We start from the raw sequence: 17,881 nt of genomic DNA on the forward strand, positions 1-17,881 counted from the left end.
TGGCACAGCAGATCTCTCCTGACCCACCTGCTGCTCTACTCAGCAGTGTACTTCATCAGTTGGCCCACTCTATCTGTGGTGAATCTTCTCACTGCCCTGCACTATCAAGCTATCACCAGCCACTACAACAAAAATCGGATACCGGCCAGGGAGCTGACACACAGGACACAACAGACCTCTCCTGTCTTGCCTGCTGCTTCCCCCTAAGCTGTGTATTACAGTAGATTTTTTACCTGCTCTGCTCCCCATTCTGTCTCTGGTAAATTCTCATCCCCTGCACTGCTGACCTACACCCCAGCTCTTGTATGCATGAATAAATAAAAACAAATCTTTAAAACAAAAGACCTGATATTGACCTCTGATAGTTTCTCCGCTGAGCTGTGTTCCTCATTGGAAAGTGCTCAGTACTTCTTTATGGAATGATTAGAATAGAACAGAACAGAATGGAGCCACAGATCAACTACAAAGGAGAATGGAGAAGCTGGTCTCAACCTATTTTCTAAAAAAATTTAAACAGGTAAACCCCACAAAACGAAAAAATAAAATGGCAATGAGCACTTATATTTCAATTACCACTTTAAATGTAAGTGGCCTGAATTCTCCAGTCAATAGGTAGGGAGTGGTTGAATGGAATTCAGAGCAAAGTCTAACCTTCTACTTAAACCCATCATACCACCAAAGACAAGCCGGCACTTAAAGAGTTAAATGCTAGAAGACAGCTACTTGAGCAAATGGCAACCTTCCGGTGGATAAAAAGGTACTAAGACATAGACATGGACATTATATTATGATAAAGGGCCTAATACAAGGGAAGAAATAACGCTCATAAATATATATGCACCAAACAATGAAGCACCATGCTACAGAGACAGTAATTAAAGAGATACAAAGACACAAATGGAGCACAGGTATTTTTAAAAAGCTCAACATCCATTATCAGAGAAATTAAAAAAAAAAAAAAACAAATAGATAACTACCTCATACTCATTAAGATGCCTACTAAAATAACTAGAAAATGTGAACAGATATTGGCAAGGAAATGGAGAAATTAGGGCACTTTATAGTATTGGTGAAAATATAAAATAGTGGAGCCCCTGTGGAAAAAACAGTATTGATTTATCGATAAATACAAAATAGAATTCCCTTACAATCTGTTAATGCCACTACTGGGCATATCTCCAAATGAATTGAAAGCAGGGTCTCAAAATATTTATGTACACCCACGTTCATAACATATCTAACAGCCAAAAGGTGAAAGCAACAGAATTCAAGTGCCTGATGGCAGATCAGTGGATAAATAAAATGCAGTATGAACACAGTGGAATATTACTCAGCTTTGAAAGGATTCTGACAGGTACAATTATAGATGAATCTTGAGGACATGATGCTACATGAAATACATCAGTCACACAAAGATAAACCCTGTGTGACCCCACTTATACAAGGCAGGTAAGAATAGAGCCTGCATGCGGAATGGTGGCTGCCAGGTGCTGAGATGACTTCTTTTGTCAACCTCTGCTAACTTCTGACTTTTCTCCTGCAGGTTCCTCACCTCAGCCTTCACAGAGTTGAAGGGAGCTAGGGCCTTGCTCTGGATTAGGCCGTGGCTTAAGGTTATGGCTGGTGGATCCACTGTCCAGGTCACTAAAACTCCATGTCAGCGAGAAGCGATTTCACTTTCTTACCATTCTTATGTTCACCTAAAACTTTCAAGTTGCTTCAAGAACTTTCCCTTTGCATTCACAGGTTGGCTAATTTTAGTATAAGAGGCCCAGCTTTCAGCCTCTGCTTTTGACATACCTTCCTCGCTAAGTTTAGCCATTTCTAACTTCTGATGGAAGATTCCAGTCTCTGGAACCTTTCATTGGAACACTTCGAGGCTGTTATAGGGTTACAGACTGGCCGAATTTCAATATTCTGTATCTGAAGGAAATGGGAAACCCAAGGAGAGGGCGAGAGACCTGGGATGTCTGGTGTTCAGGACAGACACAACCTTTATTGTTTCAGTTCACTGTCCAAGATGGGTGCAGTTTTTGGTCCCCCAAAACAATTATAGCAGCAATGTCAAAGATCACATATCATAACATATAATTTTGAAAAAGACAAGTAAGTGAGAGTTACCCAACAGGACATGGAGATGGGAAGTGAGCACATGCCGCTGGGAAGCAGGCGCAATAGACTTGCAGGATGGTGGCCTCAGCCCTTCCTTTTGTACAGTATGCAATGTCTGTGCAGGGCAGTAATGCAGTCTGCCTGTACTGGCAATGTCGGGGGACATTCTCATAGCCATCTGTTACTCAAGGCGTGGTCCTGAGGCCAAGCATAGCCTCTCCCAGCAAGTCGTGAGAATTAAGAATCTCAGGCAGCACTGGGATCTGCTGAAAGGATTGTGCACCTTGCCCAGACCTCAGGTGCTCTGCACAAATGGAGAAGCCTGAGCAGTCCTGGAACTAAGCGTAAGCCCACTAAGGGCCTAACAGGGTCACTGTGGGGAGCAGCTGCTGGACAAAGACCCTTCAAGGCATCACCCTAGGGACTCAGGCCACCAGGTAGGGACCTGGATTACTCACACTCAAAACCAAAGGGCTCTGGAATTAGCACAGTTGGGCAGAGCTTCTTTGCTTTCTTTTTGGGGTTAGCCTTCAAGCATGCACCCCATGAAACACACCTAGGATGAATCGGACCAGAGGGCTGGAAAATGGCCTTGGAAGGTCACTGGCTCCATCTCCAGCCTTTCAGCAGTATCCCCTCTCCAGCACAGTGCCAGCTAGGTGCCCCCAACATCAACAGTGGTGCCAGGCAGCCTTCCAGTGGCAGAGGGGAAACCCTCCAGAGAGCCAGGGCTGCCGAGGTAGCACAGAGAACAGCCTTAGAGCCCTCCCCAGCCCCCTGTCCCTTTACTCCCACTCACTTGAGGATCTCTCTGCCCTTCCCTAGCAGAGATTCCAGGTAGGAATAGCCCAGGGCCCGGTAGAAGCAGTTCCCATCCCCCTTGGTCTTGCGGATTGCAGTGAATCTTTTGCTGAGTTCCTGTGGGGAGAAGGAAATGTGAAATTCTGGTCAGAAGGGCTCTCCCTCGATGTGGTGTCCAGGCCAGGGCCCAACCCCCCTAACAACTGTCCTTAGAGCCCTCAGATTCTCAATGATGTGAACATAAACTCCATGTGTGTGTCAGGTCCTGAGATTAGGGGTCCTGGGGCCACCCTGTCCCTGCCCTGAGCCAGCCCACAGTCTGGGGAAGATGGGCCACTGGATGAAGGAACAGAGGGCAGGGAGCCCCGAGGGCCAGAGCAGTGGTGTCTACACCCACTTCACAGTCTGCAGGGCTTTGGGCAGGGAGGGTGCTGAGAAGTACAAGCCAGCACCTGGTGAGGGCTGCCAGCTGAGTTGGGGCGGGCCTCCCTCAGACACTAAGCAATTGGCCCCTTCTGCAATGTGTCCCCTCCCTCCAGCTCTGTCCCAGCTCCACTTTCCCTCTGGGATGGCCTGGAGTCCCCTTCCCTGCCTCAGGGGACCAGCCAGGACTTTTCCAGCAGTGTGTGGTTTGCCAGGGTGCAGGGGATCCCTGAGAAGGCTTAGAGCGATGGGGCGCCTGAGATGGGCCGGCAGGGGAGGATGCACCCCTTGGGAACTCTATTCTCCCCGGGAGGAGGGCTCTGGGAGCAGAATTGTGTGGCCGACCTTGCTTCTGCTCCCTGAAGTGCACAGATCATTGGATCCACCAGCCTTCACCCCTGGCTGATGCTGGACCCACCAGCAGCTCTGAGTAACTAATGGGCCCCAGAGACTGTGCTGGGAGCGTGAGGAACAGAGTGGGTGGGGCCAGAGAAAGCCGATCCTGCAGAGAGCCCATCCAGCCTGGGTGCAGAGACACCACCAGGGTACAGAGCGCAGGCTCCTACTGCCTGGGCTGTAAACTGCCCCATCCTGCCATCAAGCTCCCCCACCCTCCTCCCCACCCCACCAGCTGGGTGGGCCCGCCCACTCCACCCACTCCGCCCTGGCAGAGTGGTTACTTGGGCGTCTCAGAAGATCAGGTTCCTGGCCCAAATGCCACCTTCACATACTAGCTCCAGGATGTGTGCCAGCCATTTATTTCACACCTGTGCCTCAATTTCCTCAGCTATAAAATGGGTTGTTTTTTTTTTTAAAAAAAAAAGCACCAACTTTGCAATATTGTAACGATGCCTCCATAGCAGATAGCATCTTGCTTTGGAAAAATTTGCCATTTTCAAAAAATAAAATATGGTGCAGGATCCTCCCCTCCCCACTCCACCACCCTCACCTGGATTTTCCTCTGGTAAATCCTGTTTTCAGGATGATCCCGAAGGATTGATAGAATGTCACATTTTTCTGATATTAGGTTGAAAGATGTTTCACTCTGAAAGACACAGAAAGAAGCAACACTGTGACAATATCAGACACAGCCTTGGGCTCCAGTAGACCCAGAGCGCCGCTCCACAGTGACAGACGAGGTGAATGTGACCAAGCACAGAGCAGCGCGCCAGCCGCCCCTCACCCCAGACCCCGGGACCGAGGACGATGCTCCTGGACTCGCGGGGTCTGGCCGGCCTCTGGGGTGGTATCAGGTCGTGACTTCCAAACTGACTCGTATTACAGAATACAGAATGCAGTATACAGAACGCGAAACCTGCTGCCCTTCACCTTGGGGTAGGATGTTTCCCTTTGTTTCCTTCCAGCCTCATCATTCTTTCTCTTACCCAACAATCCTGAGACCCAGCGCTCGCCAAGCACTGTTACATGGTGGAAACCGAGCAAGGCGCACAGTCTAAGCGGGAAACGACGACGCAGGGCCACCAGAAGAGGCCACCCTGTGAGAGGGGTGATCCCCCTACAGCCCTCAGGGTGCCCAGGTCAGGAGCAGGCCGGGTGGGGATGCAGCTGCACGCGCCACCTACAGGCCAAAGTTCACACTGCAGCCGAGCTTTGCCTCAGAAGGATCTGGCCTAGAGATGCCTCTGGGCCCAGCCGGCCTCTCCAGGGGGACCTGGCAGAAATCACCTGGCAGCAGGAGGCAATAGCAGGCCAGCTGGGACCAGGGAACATCGCTGCTGTAACAGGCGCTCCCCACCCCTTCGCCATGCTTTTCCTGCCTAGACTCAGGATTCAGGAAAGTGCGGGATGCACCCCTACCTTAACCTACCCAACAGGACTGATTTCAGCATGAAAATAATGTAAGAGAAACTGGTGTTTTAAAACCACTTGTAGTTTACAGTTGAAATAAGGGCCCCTGGAGCATGCCCACAGCCCAAGGATAGATTTTTAGACAAAAGTGCACAACTGAAATTAACATAAATGTTTTTTACTGGGATTTCCATCAGTCGTGGCTGCCACCTTTGGCAGCAGTCACCAAGCCCATCACCTGCCCCTCCGCCCCTAGTCACAGCGCCTTGCCCCTGGCTTCTCAGCCACCTTGCCAACTGGCAGTCGGAACCCGGGACTACCTGCCCCAAGTGTCTGATGTCACAGACCCCTCCCCCCATGGAGAGTTGTGTCCAGGTCTTTGATGATTAAAAGCTTCACAGTGAAGGCAGAAAGCAGGGCCGTGACGCTCAAGGCACAAAGCAGGGCCATGAAACCCCGCAACGAGGTGTGGATGACATCTAGGGTCACCCTTCTCCACGTCACTACTCATCTTCAGCTTGACGATGAATTCTGACACAGCTCTCTCCACATTCAGGACAGATGCGAGGCATCGGGGGAAAATGGGTGCCTCACTCAAAGTCCCCACTGCCACATGGACCTTCCTTGGTCTGGACAGCTTATCAGCCCAACTGAGACATCCTGTTCTCCTGTCCACTCCCCAGGGCCCATCACAGGGCTGTTGCAGAGCTGGGGATGAGATTTTGTGAATAAATGAATGGGTGACTTAAAAGCCATTTCTTCCATGACGCCTCCCTGGCTTCCCCACCCGAGTCAGGCCTGGGCTCTCCCTCTGTGTCACACTTTATTCCTTTTCTCCATCTCTGGTGGCCCCAATCATGTTGAGGAGTCAGGGCAACATCCAAGAGAAAAGCCTACAAGAATTGAGAAGGGCAGATTTGTTGTCCCAGAGAAGACCAGGAGAAAATATGTTTCCAAAAGAGGGAAAGAGCATGCAAACCATGCAGACACTCAGGGGTGGGGCAAGGCACCCCGGGTTTTGCTTCTGGTGACTTCTATTCTGTACTCACTTTTTTACCAGGCACTTCCTCACTTCTGCTGATTGCAGTGGCAGCTGGCGGAGCAGCAGAAGCCCCAGGAGGAAGCAGACCACCATGGGGGGCAGATGCTGCGGGGGGCTTTGCCACTGCCACCCCGTTTCCTCCTGCTAGTGGAAGCCATCTCGCTCCTCCTGGCAGCTCCACGGGAAGCCCTGGCCAACACTGCCTCCCCTCCTCCTCAGGGCTCCCTCACCTCCTGGCGGCCAGGGGCAACAAGACCTAGGAGGAGCCTGCTGGGGGCTCTGGAAGGTGCTGGCTCGGGATAAAACCTTCACCCTGCCTTTAATACAGTCGCCTGGGCCCAAGATGAGCGGAAACAAGGAGCTGCATTGACAGGCACCTCTGGGCAGAGGCTGGCTCACCCCGCTCCCTCGTTCTTGCCTGCTGACAATGAGCACGCCCCTGCTCCTGGAACACCAGGCCTGCGTGCAGGGAAGTGACTTCATGCAGATTTGACGCTGACTGACCGTGGGAATTCCACAAGTTAACTGCGGGGCGGACAGAGCGCTGAGTCCAGGAGCATTTGAGGGACATTCTGCACGGGGTAGTTTGGAGACTTCTCCCCTCCCACCCTTGTGGTCTCCCCGCCATGGGGCAGACAGCACACCCCCAGCTCTGAGTCAGAGCCCTCAGGATACCCCACAGCCGGAGGCACTCTCCATGGGGAACACTAGACCAGTGTAGGTGACGTCCAAACACAGCGATGTGTCTGTGCCTAGTGTCTGGGGAGAGCTGGTCTCTTTTTAACTTAGCTTCAAATATCTGGAGGCCCCAAGAAGGGAACCCCAACACCTTCTGATTGCTCGACTCTCTTTTGAAGACTCTGTTGGAGCCTAAATGTGTCCCCTTTTCATTTGCAATATAATTCAGCGTAAAGCAAGCTGATTGATGAAAGTCATTGGTAGATTCATAAAGTCATCATGCGTTGATCTAAGTCATAGAAGGTTTAGCATAAACCTTGGCATAATTAATAGCAACAGCTGGTGTCAGGTTAATTTTGTACTTACACTGTGACTAACAGTCAACATCGATGGGGCCCCCATAAGTTACAGAATTTAACCCCCCTATTGAGAAAGCAGGTAACCCAGAAGCAGCTGGTGTAGTGCCCACTTCATTCCAGGATCTCACCATTTACATCAGACTAAATCTCAGAGCCAGGGGCTTTAGAAACAATGGATTTTAAAGTAGCACAAAACAGAAACAACAGGGCAGGTGGAGCGGCCGAGGGAAGGCCCTGCAACCCCCTTCCGTTAGCAGCTTCTGGGAAGATGTCAGTGGTGGGCGGAGGTTAGGAAATTAGCCTGAAATCCAGGGCTGTAAGTACTTGGAGAGAGAAAGTCATCGGGTCCACGAGAGGGGAGCAGGAGGGAAGGCAGCAGGAGCTGGAAGCTGAGCTTCAGGGTCTAGCCGTAGGGTCCTCCGGGAATGTACTTGGCCATTTAAATGGTCGTTTAAAGGCAAAACATTCACTCGCAGTTCAGAGCCTGGATGCAGAGTGGCTGGCGGACCCAGTGTCTCTGCAAGGTGTGGCCAACCTTCCCCCTGCCCCTGACCCCTTCCCACCCCTCCAGACCCCACCTTCTGCAGGCAGTCCCTGCAATGTCTTTCCCTGTTTTATTCTTCATTGTGATAAAATATTCATGATAAAATGTACTGCCTTAACGCTTTGTAAGCTGAGTGGTATGAAGCACACCCATCCACACATCCATCTGCAGAACGTTTTCATCGTCCCCAATGAAACATTCCACCCATTAAAAGCTCCCCCTTCTCCCCTCCTGCTGCAGCCCCCTAACAACCACCATTCCTTCTGTCTCCATGACCTGACCGGTCTTGGAGACTGCATACGGGTGGAACATATTTGTCCTTTCAAGTGTGCATGTGTTTTAAACATGTATACATGCTGTTCTTTAGATATGATGGCTTTTCCCCTATAGTGAGTGCACAGTAAGATTACCTCTCCTGACCAATGCATACCAGGTGAGTTTTGTCCATCCCCAGATGATGGGGCCTAGGGTTAGCTCCAGCGCCCGCTAGTGGTCCCTCATGTGTTACTGGGCATAGGCATGGGCTTTGTATCCTGGTGCCCTGAGTGCCTGGCACACTTCCAGAATGACCCAGAGGCCCCCGCCCCACCAGCACAGCCCTGGTCACACCCCTGGAAAACACTAGTTTCAAGTGCCAAGGAAAACCCAGACCCAACCTCAGTTTCCTGGCCACAACCAGGCACAAGGCGCTGGGTTCGACCTCACTGAGTCTAATGGGTGGTTGGTTTTTCAAATTGGAACTTCAAATGTCCAGGATGTTATGGAGAAAGAACAGACCCACATCTGGCAAAGTCTGGCAGGTCTAACCAAGCTGCCCCAAAGGGCCACAGCCCCTAACATGCAAACACGCTCATGCACTGAGCCAGGCAGACAGCCTCTGCCTAGAAGCTCTCGGCAGTCCAGTCAGGGAGCACATGTCAAAGTGAGGAAAGGACGTTTCTTCCCAGGAGCTTGCCTACTGGACTAGAACACTCAGACCAAGTTGTGTCTGCGCCAGGAACCAGGACTCCAGCCTGCGGGCTCCATTCCTCCCAGGCTGGGGCCAAGAGGAAAGGGCTGGCAGCAGCTAAGGCGCTCTGAGCCCGCCCCACCCCCACCCCTCCCATACACGCGGCCTCCCGGTGCAGAAAAGCCAGGTGCCCCCGCTTTTCTCTTGTTTTATTTTTTGTTTCCTTTCTCCCATCTCTCTACAACTCTAAAAACAGACCCAAGCTGTGGAAGCCCTCAACCAGTCTGACAATGGCAAAGCCAGGTCACCTGCCCCCCATGCACCCTAAGCCGAGATCCAGCCACGTGGGCTCTGGTGTTGGAAAGCCTCCAATAAAGATGCCCCAAGCAGAGCCAGGCGCCACCCCCTGCCCACCTGGGCCCCACCTGGGCCCCTGTGACTGGACCTCCCTCGAGGCTGCTTTGGCAAAGGGCAGACCTTGGCTTGAGTCAGCCTCATCTGAAGGCCCAGCCTGCCGCCAGGCCTGACCTGAAGCTGCCATCTCCTGATTCAGGTCCCGGCCTTTCTCCCTCCCCTCCCAGAAGGTCCTGACACCTCCGGGGCTCCATGCTCGTGCCTGCCTGGGGCTGAGGTCTCCACAGAGGGACAGAAGCAAATGCCTTCTCACTGCCTACTTCAGGGTGGTATGTAACACACAGCTACAGGGGCCGACCAAAACCTGTTTATTGCTGAGATGAATGAACAAAAATGGAGACCAAAGAGCGAGGGGAGCCCTGGAGCCCTGAATTCCTTTCCTGTGGCTGCCGTAACAAGCCGGCACAATTCTAAGACAACAGGCTGACTAGCTTGCGATTCTGGAGGTTCTAGAGGAGAACCCGCCGCCTTACCTGGTCCTGTTTCCAGAGGCCGTGGGCATTCCCTGCCTGTGAGCCCTCCCTTCCTGCCCATTACAGCTCCTGACCGGCCTCTCTGCTTCCGCCCGCACCATCATAAGGGCCTTGACAGGGCCCACCTGGGTATTCCAAGTCATCATGGCAGTAACTTCACCACACCTGCACGGCCCTGGCTCCCCGTGAGGTACCCCACGCACAGGGCCCGGGGATCAGGGCAGGGAATCTTTCAGGCTACACTCGGCCTTGCTGCTTCCTGCTGCCCCACCTTTGGGGCTTGTCACTGGCTCCTTTTGCGAGATGCTTACCTCAGGTGCTGTTCCCCTCTCATGAGATGCCTTCCTGAGGGACCCTCAGATTTCCACCCAGGGTTCTGGAACATAGCCCCTCACAGCTACAAGCTACCAGGACGTCTGACCGGCACCTCCATGTTCCTGTGCCTCTAACTGCTCTCTCGCTCCACTCAGCCTCCCCAGCTCTCCATCCAGCCAGAGTGACCACCACTCTCTTCACTGTGGGCTCTGCTCCTGGGTTCAATCTGAGGTCCCACCCTCTCCTCCCAGACTACAATGTGCAACTGAACCCCTGGCTTCCAGGCCTGCTCCCATCAGGAACCATCTCAAGGCAGCCAGCGCAAGCTACTTAACAAGTAAACCAGACCAGACATGGCCTTCCTCAGTACTCCAGTGGCTCCTCTCAGGGTGAATCTTTGATGACACCCTCCTGTCCCAGCTCATGCCTACTTCACCTGCTAAACTCCAGTCAGGATAACCCCCTCTGAATTTCCCCAATCAGACATACTGTGTCTACCTCAGGGCCTTTGTACATGCTGTTCACACTGCCTGGAATGTCCCCCGGCCTGTTCACCTGACTCGAGTGACCTAACCTCCTCAGAAGCTTCCTTGATTACTGTCTACAGCTGCCCCTCCCCCCCTCAGGGCCTTGACTTGTTTTGTTTCTTCTGAGCATCATGATGTGTAGATTCATGGGCTCACTTGTCCATTGTCTTCCTCCACGAGTGCCAACTTCACGGCTGCCTACTGTCGCTTCCAGATCCGGCACCTGGCACTCAGTGATGCTCAAAGGTGTAGACCGAGTGGTGAGTGGGGAGATGGCGAGCCTGCCACTTCCAGCCCTGTGCCCACTCCGCTGCCAAAGAGACCGTGTAGGTCAACCGGTCTCACTTGTGAGAATGTTCTGGGTCTCCGCTCCAAGCCCCAAAGCCCAGCAGATGGAGCCCATCACAGCACCCTCTTGACCGCACTGACCTTTCCAGATTTATCTCTTCTCCCTCCCACTAAATGCCTGCACCCTACTGACTGCTAACCTCTGTCAGCATCCCCAGCTTTAAGCACATTTCCAGGCCTTTCAGCACATTGTTCCACACTGCCTGGAGTGAGCTAGACCCCAAATCTTTCCTGAACAGTCCTGGACACATCAACACTCAGCTCACAAGACCTCTGTGGAGCCGCCCTTGATACTCTTGTTCCCTCAGATGCACCCCAAGCCATAGGTCAGGCCTCTGAGGCCATGACGGATAGCTCAGGAATGGCCTGTGTGAGCTCCCTCGGAAGGGCAGCTGTGTCTGTCTCATCATGGCCCAAGGAGGGGCCTACTGGGGCGTTTGACAAACAAAAGACCAAAGCTCAGAAGGATCCTGTGGTTTTACTGGTCACTCTGGTGCTCACTAGTTTGGCCAGTGTTCAATGCACTCTGAGCAGCAGCCCCTCTGGTGGCTGCCCCAGGCCTCCCGCAGGGTTTATGTCTTCTACCCTGGAGACTTCCTCAAGCACAGCCCAGTGTCTGTGACACAGGAAAGGGGTGAAGATGCTGCATTCTCCAGGGCCAGTCTCCTCTGTCACCACCCGCATCTCACTACCTGCACCATGAGACTCAACATAAAAACCCACCAGAGTCCAGGGCCCAGCATGGTCGTGACAACAGGAGCTGCTTGATGACTGCTAGGGGAGCAGAGAACAGAGCCTGGAGCCTCAGCCCTCCTCCCCACATTCTCAGGCAGGCGCTGTCCTATTTCCTATTTTGTGGGTTAGCCACTTCACCCCACTCCAAGGCACCCAGACTTCCCTGGGGAGGGAGGGCTTGGGATTGTCAACCCCTCTGCCCTCTAACTCGAGGTCCTATGCGTCCAGGCCATAGGGAGGGTGGAGTCAGAAGCCTCACCCCTCACCCCCTCACAGTGAAGCCAAAGACCAGAAGTTGAGGCCACAGCAGCCCCTCCCCGGCCCCGCCCCATCTGCAGCCTCCAGAAGGCACGCCAGCCTCCTGCACCAGGCAGTTACGCCCATTATTACCCCAACTCCTGCCACTCCCTAGTGGGTGATGCAGAAACATCTGGGCCTTCTTCCAGAAACAGCAGTGCCAGGGGAGCCCTTGGGCCCTGGTGAAGACAGGAAGCTCGCGCTTCCGATGCCCCCAGGGCCTCAGCCACACCCCAGCAGCAGGCGCACTTGTCCAGGACAGCTGCCTACCCACGCCACTCTCAGTCCCTGCCAGGCCATGACCAGGAGCTGACCCCTGCCCCAGCCTGGCAGCACCCTGCCATGGTGACCCATTTTGCTGGCAGACATGGGCGACAGGAGGCTGAGGGTGAAGAAGCTGGACCTGCACACACCCATCTACCTGGCTGGTGGCAAGAAGCCTGAGCTCAATGGTCCCTATCCCCAACCTGCACCCTGCCCCCCAGAGGTACAAAAGAGGATGGAGGAGGGGAATGGGCCAGACCCTCTTGGCTTTCCAGGGGTGAAGGTGAGACTTGAGCTCTGGGCTGGTGTGACCCAGGGCCAGGCCACCTGCCTTGTATTCCCTTTACAGTCAACTCAGAGAAGAGTGAAGGGTTTCAGCCTTCATCACAGAAACAGCAGTCCCTGACGGATTGCCCGGCACTCCCTCCCGGCAAACCAGAAGGTTGATGTAACAAAGCACTGGTCTGGGGGGTCAAGCCCAGGTCCTTCACCATCAGTCTGAGCTCCTCCCCCGTCTGGGCCTCAGTTTCCCCATGAGCCCGCACCCCAGGTTTGGCCTGCCTCAGAGGGAGGTCTCTGGGGCCCTTTCTCCTCAGACAGGACTGAGTCCTGAGCTGCTCGGGTCTTTGCTTCCTGGCCTCACAACTTGAGGCAGCCCCTCCACGTGGGCCCTCACTCCAAAGTCCTGCGTGAGCAGCCATGCCTGCAGTCAGCCCCCACCAGGGCGCCCTCTAGCCCACTGATGGGGCTTGGGAGGGAGTCTGGTGGCTGACTCCTGGGGAGGGTGGGGTGCCCACTAGAAGGGCGGGGTGCTACACAAAGCGGGAGACCCACAGCCCTGGAACCTCCAGCTGCAGCTTCATCTCGCCTATCTTGCGCCCTGGAACCTCCAGCTGCAGCTTCCTCTCGCCTATCTTGCGCTGTCCGTTGGCACCCCTGGGGACAACTGCCTGGGCCCCTTCCCTGGGCGTCCAGGGGGACAGCGGGGTGTGACCCGGTCCCGCATAGACTTCTCAGGAAGAACGAGGGTCTCCAGCACCCGTCCCCACTCAGTTCCCAAGGGGCAGGACGCAGCGGTCCCGAGCTGGGGGCACAGCCTGGTGCCCTAGCCGGGTTCCAGGAGTGCTCGCGCGCCCGACGGCGACCCCGCCTACCGTGGCCCCTTCCCCCTCCCCTTTCCCAGCTTCCTTCCCACGACCACTGACCATAGTGACCGGAGCTGTCGGGCTAGTTCCCGCCCCAGCGAGGAGCGATCCGGTGCGGGAGGGCGCCGCAGGAGTCGCTGGCCGGCTGCGCCGTTGGGTCGGGCGGCGGGGGCCTCAAAGGCGTGGGGGCGAGCGGAGAACACACCCGACCGCTCCGCAAACCAGAGGTTAGCCCTCCACTGTGTCCCAGCAAGACACACGCCCCCGCGATTGACGTCTGAAGTGGGCAATCAGAAGCCGGCACTCAGGACGTCACAGAAAGTGGGTGGGACTTCACGCGCCTTTTGCCTATGCCTTGGGGTTTATTTGACAGGGCGCCTCCCCCTTTTAAAGACACAAAACCTCGTAACTAGCGAAGAGTTAGCCCGACCCAGAAAGACGGGTCCTAGTGTGTAAAGACTGAAGGACTTATGAAGTGCAAAGAGCAATTAGAAGTCTGCTGAAAGATCAGCTGGCCATCATTAATTCATAAACAAAATCTCGCAAGTGTAGTTTGCTCAAGACCAGAGGCCAGGAGCGTAGGGAACCCGAGTCCAACAGCATTGCCACCTCCCTCCCCGCATCGTGTCGCTTCTAAATAATATTCCAGCTCATGAATCAGTAAGTTGCCAGGCACCCAATTAATGTTTGTTGAATGGAAGACGGTTCCAGGTTGTTGATTCTGGGGCTCTGGAACTGGATGGCTATATTGGCGATGGTGAACCGGGCACGGTGACTCACCTGCATACAAGCTCATTATTCTGAACATCAAACAGAAGGGCATGCATCATTGGAAGATGGGTTCAGCAGTTCACCAGCGCTTGACCTTTGGAGGAGGTGCTGGGGACTGGGGGGGAGGCCAGTGGGCAGAGAGATCTAGGCCATACTACCTTCCACCCCACCAGCACCCCAAGGCAGCAGACAGACATTTGGTCAGGCAAAAGTGGGGGCTTGGGGGTGGGGGGAGGTTGTTTGGGGTCACAGAGGAGCAATGACAAATGCATCTCATTTTTATTGCACACGTACGGTGTATCAGGCACTGTGATCTTACTTAATTTTCTCCCCACCACTTTATGGGAGTAGGTCCTATTATCTATATTTTACAGATCAGGAAAATGAGGCACAGAGAATTAAGCTTAATTAAGGTTCTGCTCTTTGTTACTGCTGGATGCCAGAGAGGTGACGGGAGCCACCACCTTGTGCTGCTCCACGAGGTGACCTGGCTGGGCTGGAGCTCTCGACCCCTGGCTCTCCACTCTGTGATGGCTCCAGGCTGCATGAGGCTTCGCTCGCTCTGTGATGGAAGGGCTGGGCTAGGTGTGCGTCATGCAGGAATGGCAGGAGGGAAGGTCCCGCTGGGGCAAGGCCTAGGTCCTGGGCTTAGGCTTAGCCCTGGTCCAGCCCATATTGCAGGCGTCCCAGCCTCCCTGAGGAGGCCCTTGAGGGAGCCACGGCTTCTAGAAGCCCCAATGCAGGGCTACACTAACCCTGGAGTCCTTGACCTGCTCTCCAGCCCTCGCGAGCCATGGCAGCTCCAAATCAAGCTGGCAGTGGCATGTGGAAGGAGCTCTAACTGAAGCTGGCACAGAACCCGGGGGCCCAGGTTGAGTCTAGACTCTGTCACTCACTTCTGTGTGGCCTCACTAACTTCCAGGCCCTCTCTGGGCTCTGATCTCTCACTATAAACAAAGGGTTGATAGCTGGGGATTTTTTTTAAAGGACATTTAAAAAATAGTGTCAGTCATGAAGCGTTTAAATAAAAACATAGTCTTACCCAGAATCTTAGTGTATGTGTAGTGGAATCTTTCCTCCACTGGCATAAGCAATGTAATCTCCTTTGTCTGTAACTAATCAGGTCTTCTCTAAAGCCTGATCAGAAAAGAAAATGAAAAAAGTTGACAAGGAGTCCAGCTGGTTTTCCGACTGGGTTCCAGTTTAAGAGAACAAGCGCAGTCCTTACCCGGCAGCTCCAGCTCCCGGCAAGCGTGCTCCGTCTGGAAGCAGGAGGCTGTCTTCCTGGGCGTGTCTACCTGGTGTCCGGATGTCTGGGGGAGGGGCTGATACGCACTCACAGGTTCAGAGAAGAGCATCTTGTCCACCTGGGTGCTGGACACCTCCAGCCTTGTCACTGGGCACTTCCTAGTTGACCTCACGACTCGACCCCACTATCTCCCATGTGACCCTACCCACCCTCCTCACTTTCGTTCCATTTCCCTAACATGCAAGCATAAGGGATGACTTCAAGTGCCAGAACCTTCTGCAGGCTTTCCCACCTCTGAGGCTTTGTTCCTCTCCAAGTTCGCATTTCAGGCGCCACTTGTCAAATTCCATCCATCCTTCAACTTCTGACTCCTTCTCCAGGAAGCCTTCCCAGATCACCAGGCTGGTCATGAATGTCTGTCAAGCTCTAACATACCACATCCATCCTTCCTGGGTGCTGGTCCCTTGTGACTGTGACTGGGGGGGGGTGTCAGATATGATCATAACAAACATGGACAGTGGTACAAAGTCTGTGTCATGATTCCCATGGCAAGCCGTGCCGCTCTGTGCTTTACTTCCTGGTCTGGAAAGTAGGCGTATTCATACTTATCTCCAGAGCTTGGGAGGGCTGAATGACAGTGGTGGGGAGCACTGCAGGCAGTAAGTGTCCAATAGGGAGGCCCCATCTGGAGCCCCTTTGGGGCTCCCCCCTGGCTCATGCATGTGCGACTAAGCCTGGAGGGCATAGGCAGGGGTTTGCATATGCAAGGAGGACCCCCCAGGGGGCCTGGTGGTCTGTCCTCTCCCTTGACCACAGGCTGCGGAAGCTCAGGCAGCCACACTCACCCTGGCAGGAGCCCTTCCCCACGGCTCCATTTCCTGGTGCCCTTTCAACTGTGCTACTTCCTGCACTTGACTTTCTCCACTTTGTGGCTGCAGGAGGGGCTTTGCAGCAAAGCCAGGACCCGGGGGAGGGGGGGGTGTGTGCAAAGAGGGCTCCTCCAGGCAGGCTGTCAGCGCCGTCCCCTCCTCATTGCTGCTCGCCGCTGGCAATGAGCACACGCAGCCTTGAGCCGCAGCGTGGTCCAGATACCAATCAGAGTTGTTCCACTACTGGGAAGATTCCAGAAGACTAAGAGCTACAGTTACACCCTTGAATTTCCCCAGTGAGCAGTCTGTGGGCCTGCAGTCAGCGGGATGCCTTGGCCCCCGCTCCCAGGCCAGAATTGAAGAAGAGGTTTTCTGCTTGAGAAAGCAGCTTTCCAGGAAGAACAACGCGTGCGGGGGGTTCGGAGATCTAGCTAGTGGGTCTGGCTGCACCAGCCAGAATTTTCAGAAATCCAGAAAGTGACGGGAGCAGGTGTCCCGGAACCGACACTGCCCCCTGCTGGACGCGAGAGGAAAGGCCGTACAGCCCCGGGGCGCGCAGCACCCCATAGTCAGTCCCTTCCCGGTACAGTGTACGTTTGGGTGACAGTCCACTCCACATGCCCAGAGGTCTTCAGCACCTGTGTGGACACATCTGGGCACAAAACGGACCCAACTTACTGCTGGCTCTGCTCCCCGCCGCAGGGGAAGTAACCCCTTTCTCTGCACCAAGGCACTAGCCCACACCACAGGACCCCAGTAAGGGTAAGGACAGGGAGGGAGCTCTCCGAGCCACTGAGGCTTCGCTTTCCACCCGCGGCTCTCGGGCCGGGGTGGAGCTGGGACCCAGTGAGGAAAGCAGGGGCCGCAGCCAGCCATGCTTCCTGGGGCCCCTGAGCTCAGGGAAGCACCCACAGGCCAGGCCCCACCCCCTTTTACACGTGAGGCAGGAGATCTGCAGAGAGGTCACAAGTCAGGCACGGGCTGGCTCGTTGACACCCTGCCACTCCCGCTTGAACGTGACCCCAACCCAGGAGGCTATAGGTGGCCCAGTTTCCTGGCAGACTTCTCATTTGTGGGCCCCCTGTCCCCACCGGGCCACTTTCTTGGGTTCGGAGAGCAAGTACTTGTACCCCATGAAGCCTTTGGAGCTGGGTGAGAGGCACCCTGTTCCGCGGGGAGGAGAAAGTGGTGGGTAAGATTTCCACAAGTCGGAGGCCAATGGGACCCCAGCTTCTAAAGGGGGCTGACAGGTGTCCTAGCTACGAGACCCTGGGGGACAGGTGACTCCCGTCAGCCTCCAAGGACACCCCTCCTGTGGCGACACCCTTAGGGAACCCCTCCCCCGTGCTTGGTTCTACCTAGTGACTTGCTTGCGGATGAGCAGCACAGGGATGACGGGGTGCCACGTGTGACCCAAAGGCCAGGGCTGCCATGCTTTCTCTCTTCCCTCTCACTTACCACACTGTCACCTGCCCCGTGGAAAGGACCATGGGTCAAGGTCAAGCCCAGAGTACAACTGCCTGTGACAAACTTCATCTGCCAACAGCTGTGAGAGTGAAGCTTGCCTGAGTCTCCTCTGGTGGGGTCAGGGTCACCCCCTGGTGGCTGGACAGAAATGGAGGCTATGTGGAGGGCCTGGGGGCCAGGGGCCCAGCTAAGCCTGGCTGGACCTGGGGTGAGGAGCTGGACCTGGGGTGAGGAGCTGGACCTGGGGTGAGGAGCTGGACCTGGGGTGAGGAGCTGGACCTGGGGTGGGG

At 54.6% G+C, this 17,881-nt stretch overlaps 1 protein-coding gene across 1 annotated transcript in view; it reads right to left on the reverse strand.

Annotated features, from left to right (window-relative positions):
• OTUB2 (OTU deubiquitinase, ubiquitin aldehyde binding 2) overlaps positions 1–13,479 on the reverse strand; it is a 20,297-nt gene extending 6,818 nt beyond the window's left edge. Inside the window, exons 1-3 of the mRNA XM_012724472.1 lie at positions 13,296–13,479; positions 4,286–4,381; positions 2,912–3,030 (exon numbers count right to left, since the gene is read on the reverse strand). Of these exons, the coding sequence (XP_012579926.1) occupies positions 2,912–3,030; positions 4,286–4,381; positions 13,296–13,298 (218 nt within the window). The 5' untranslated portion in view covers positions 13,299–13,479. The remainder of the gene's footprint in view (positions 1–2,911; positions 3,031–4,285; positions 4,382–13,295) is intronic.
• Between the last annotated feature and the right edge of the window lie 4,402 nt (positions 13,480–17,881).

Source organism: Condylura cristata, unplaced genomic scaffold, assembly GCF_000260355.1.
Source record: "Condylura cristata isolate star-nosed mole 26May11 unplaced genomic scaffold, ConCri1.0 scaffold00013, whole genome shotgun sequence".
Lineage (NCBI taxonomy): Eukaryota > Metazoa > Chordata > Mammalia > Eulipotyphla > Talpidae > Condylura > Condylura cristata.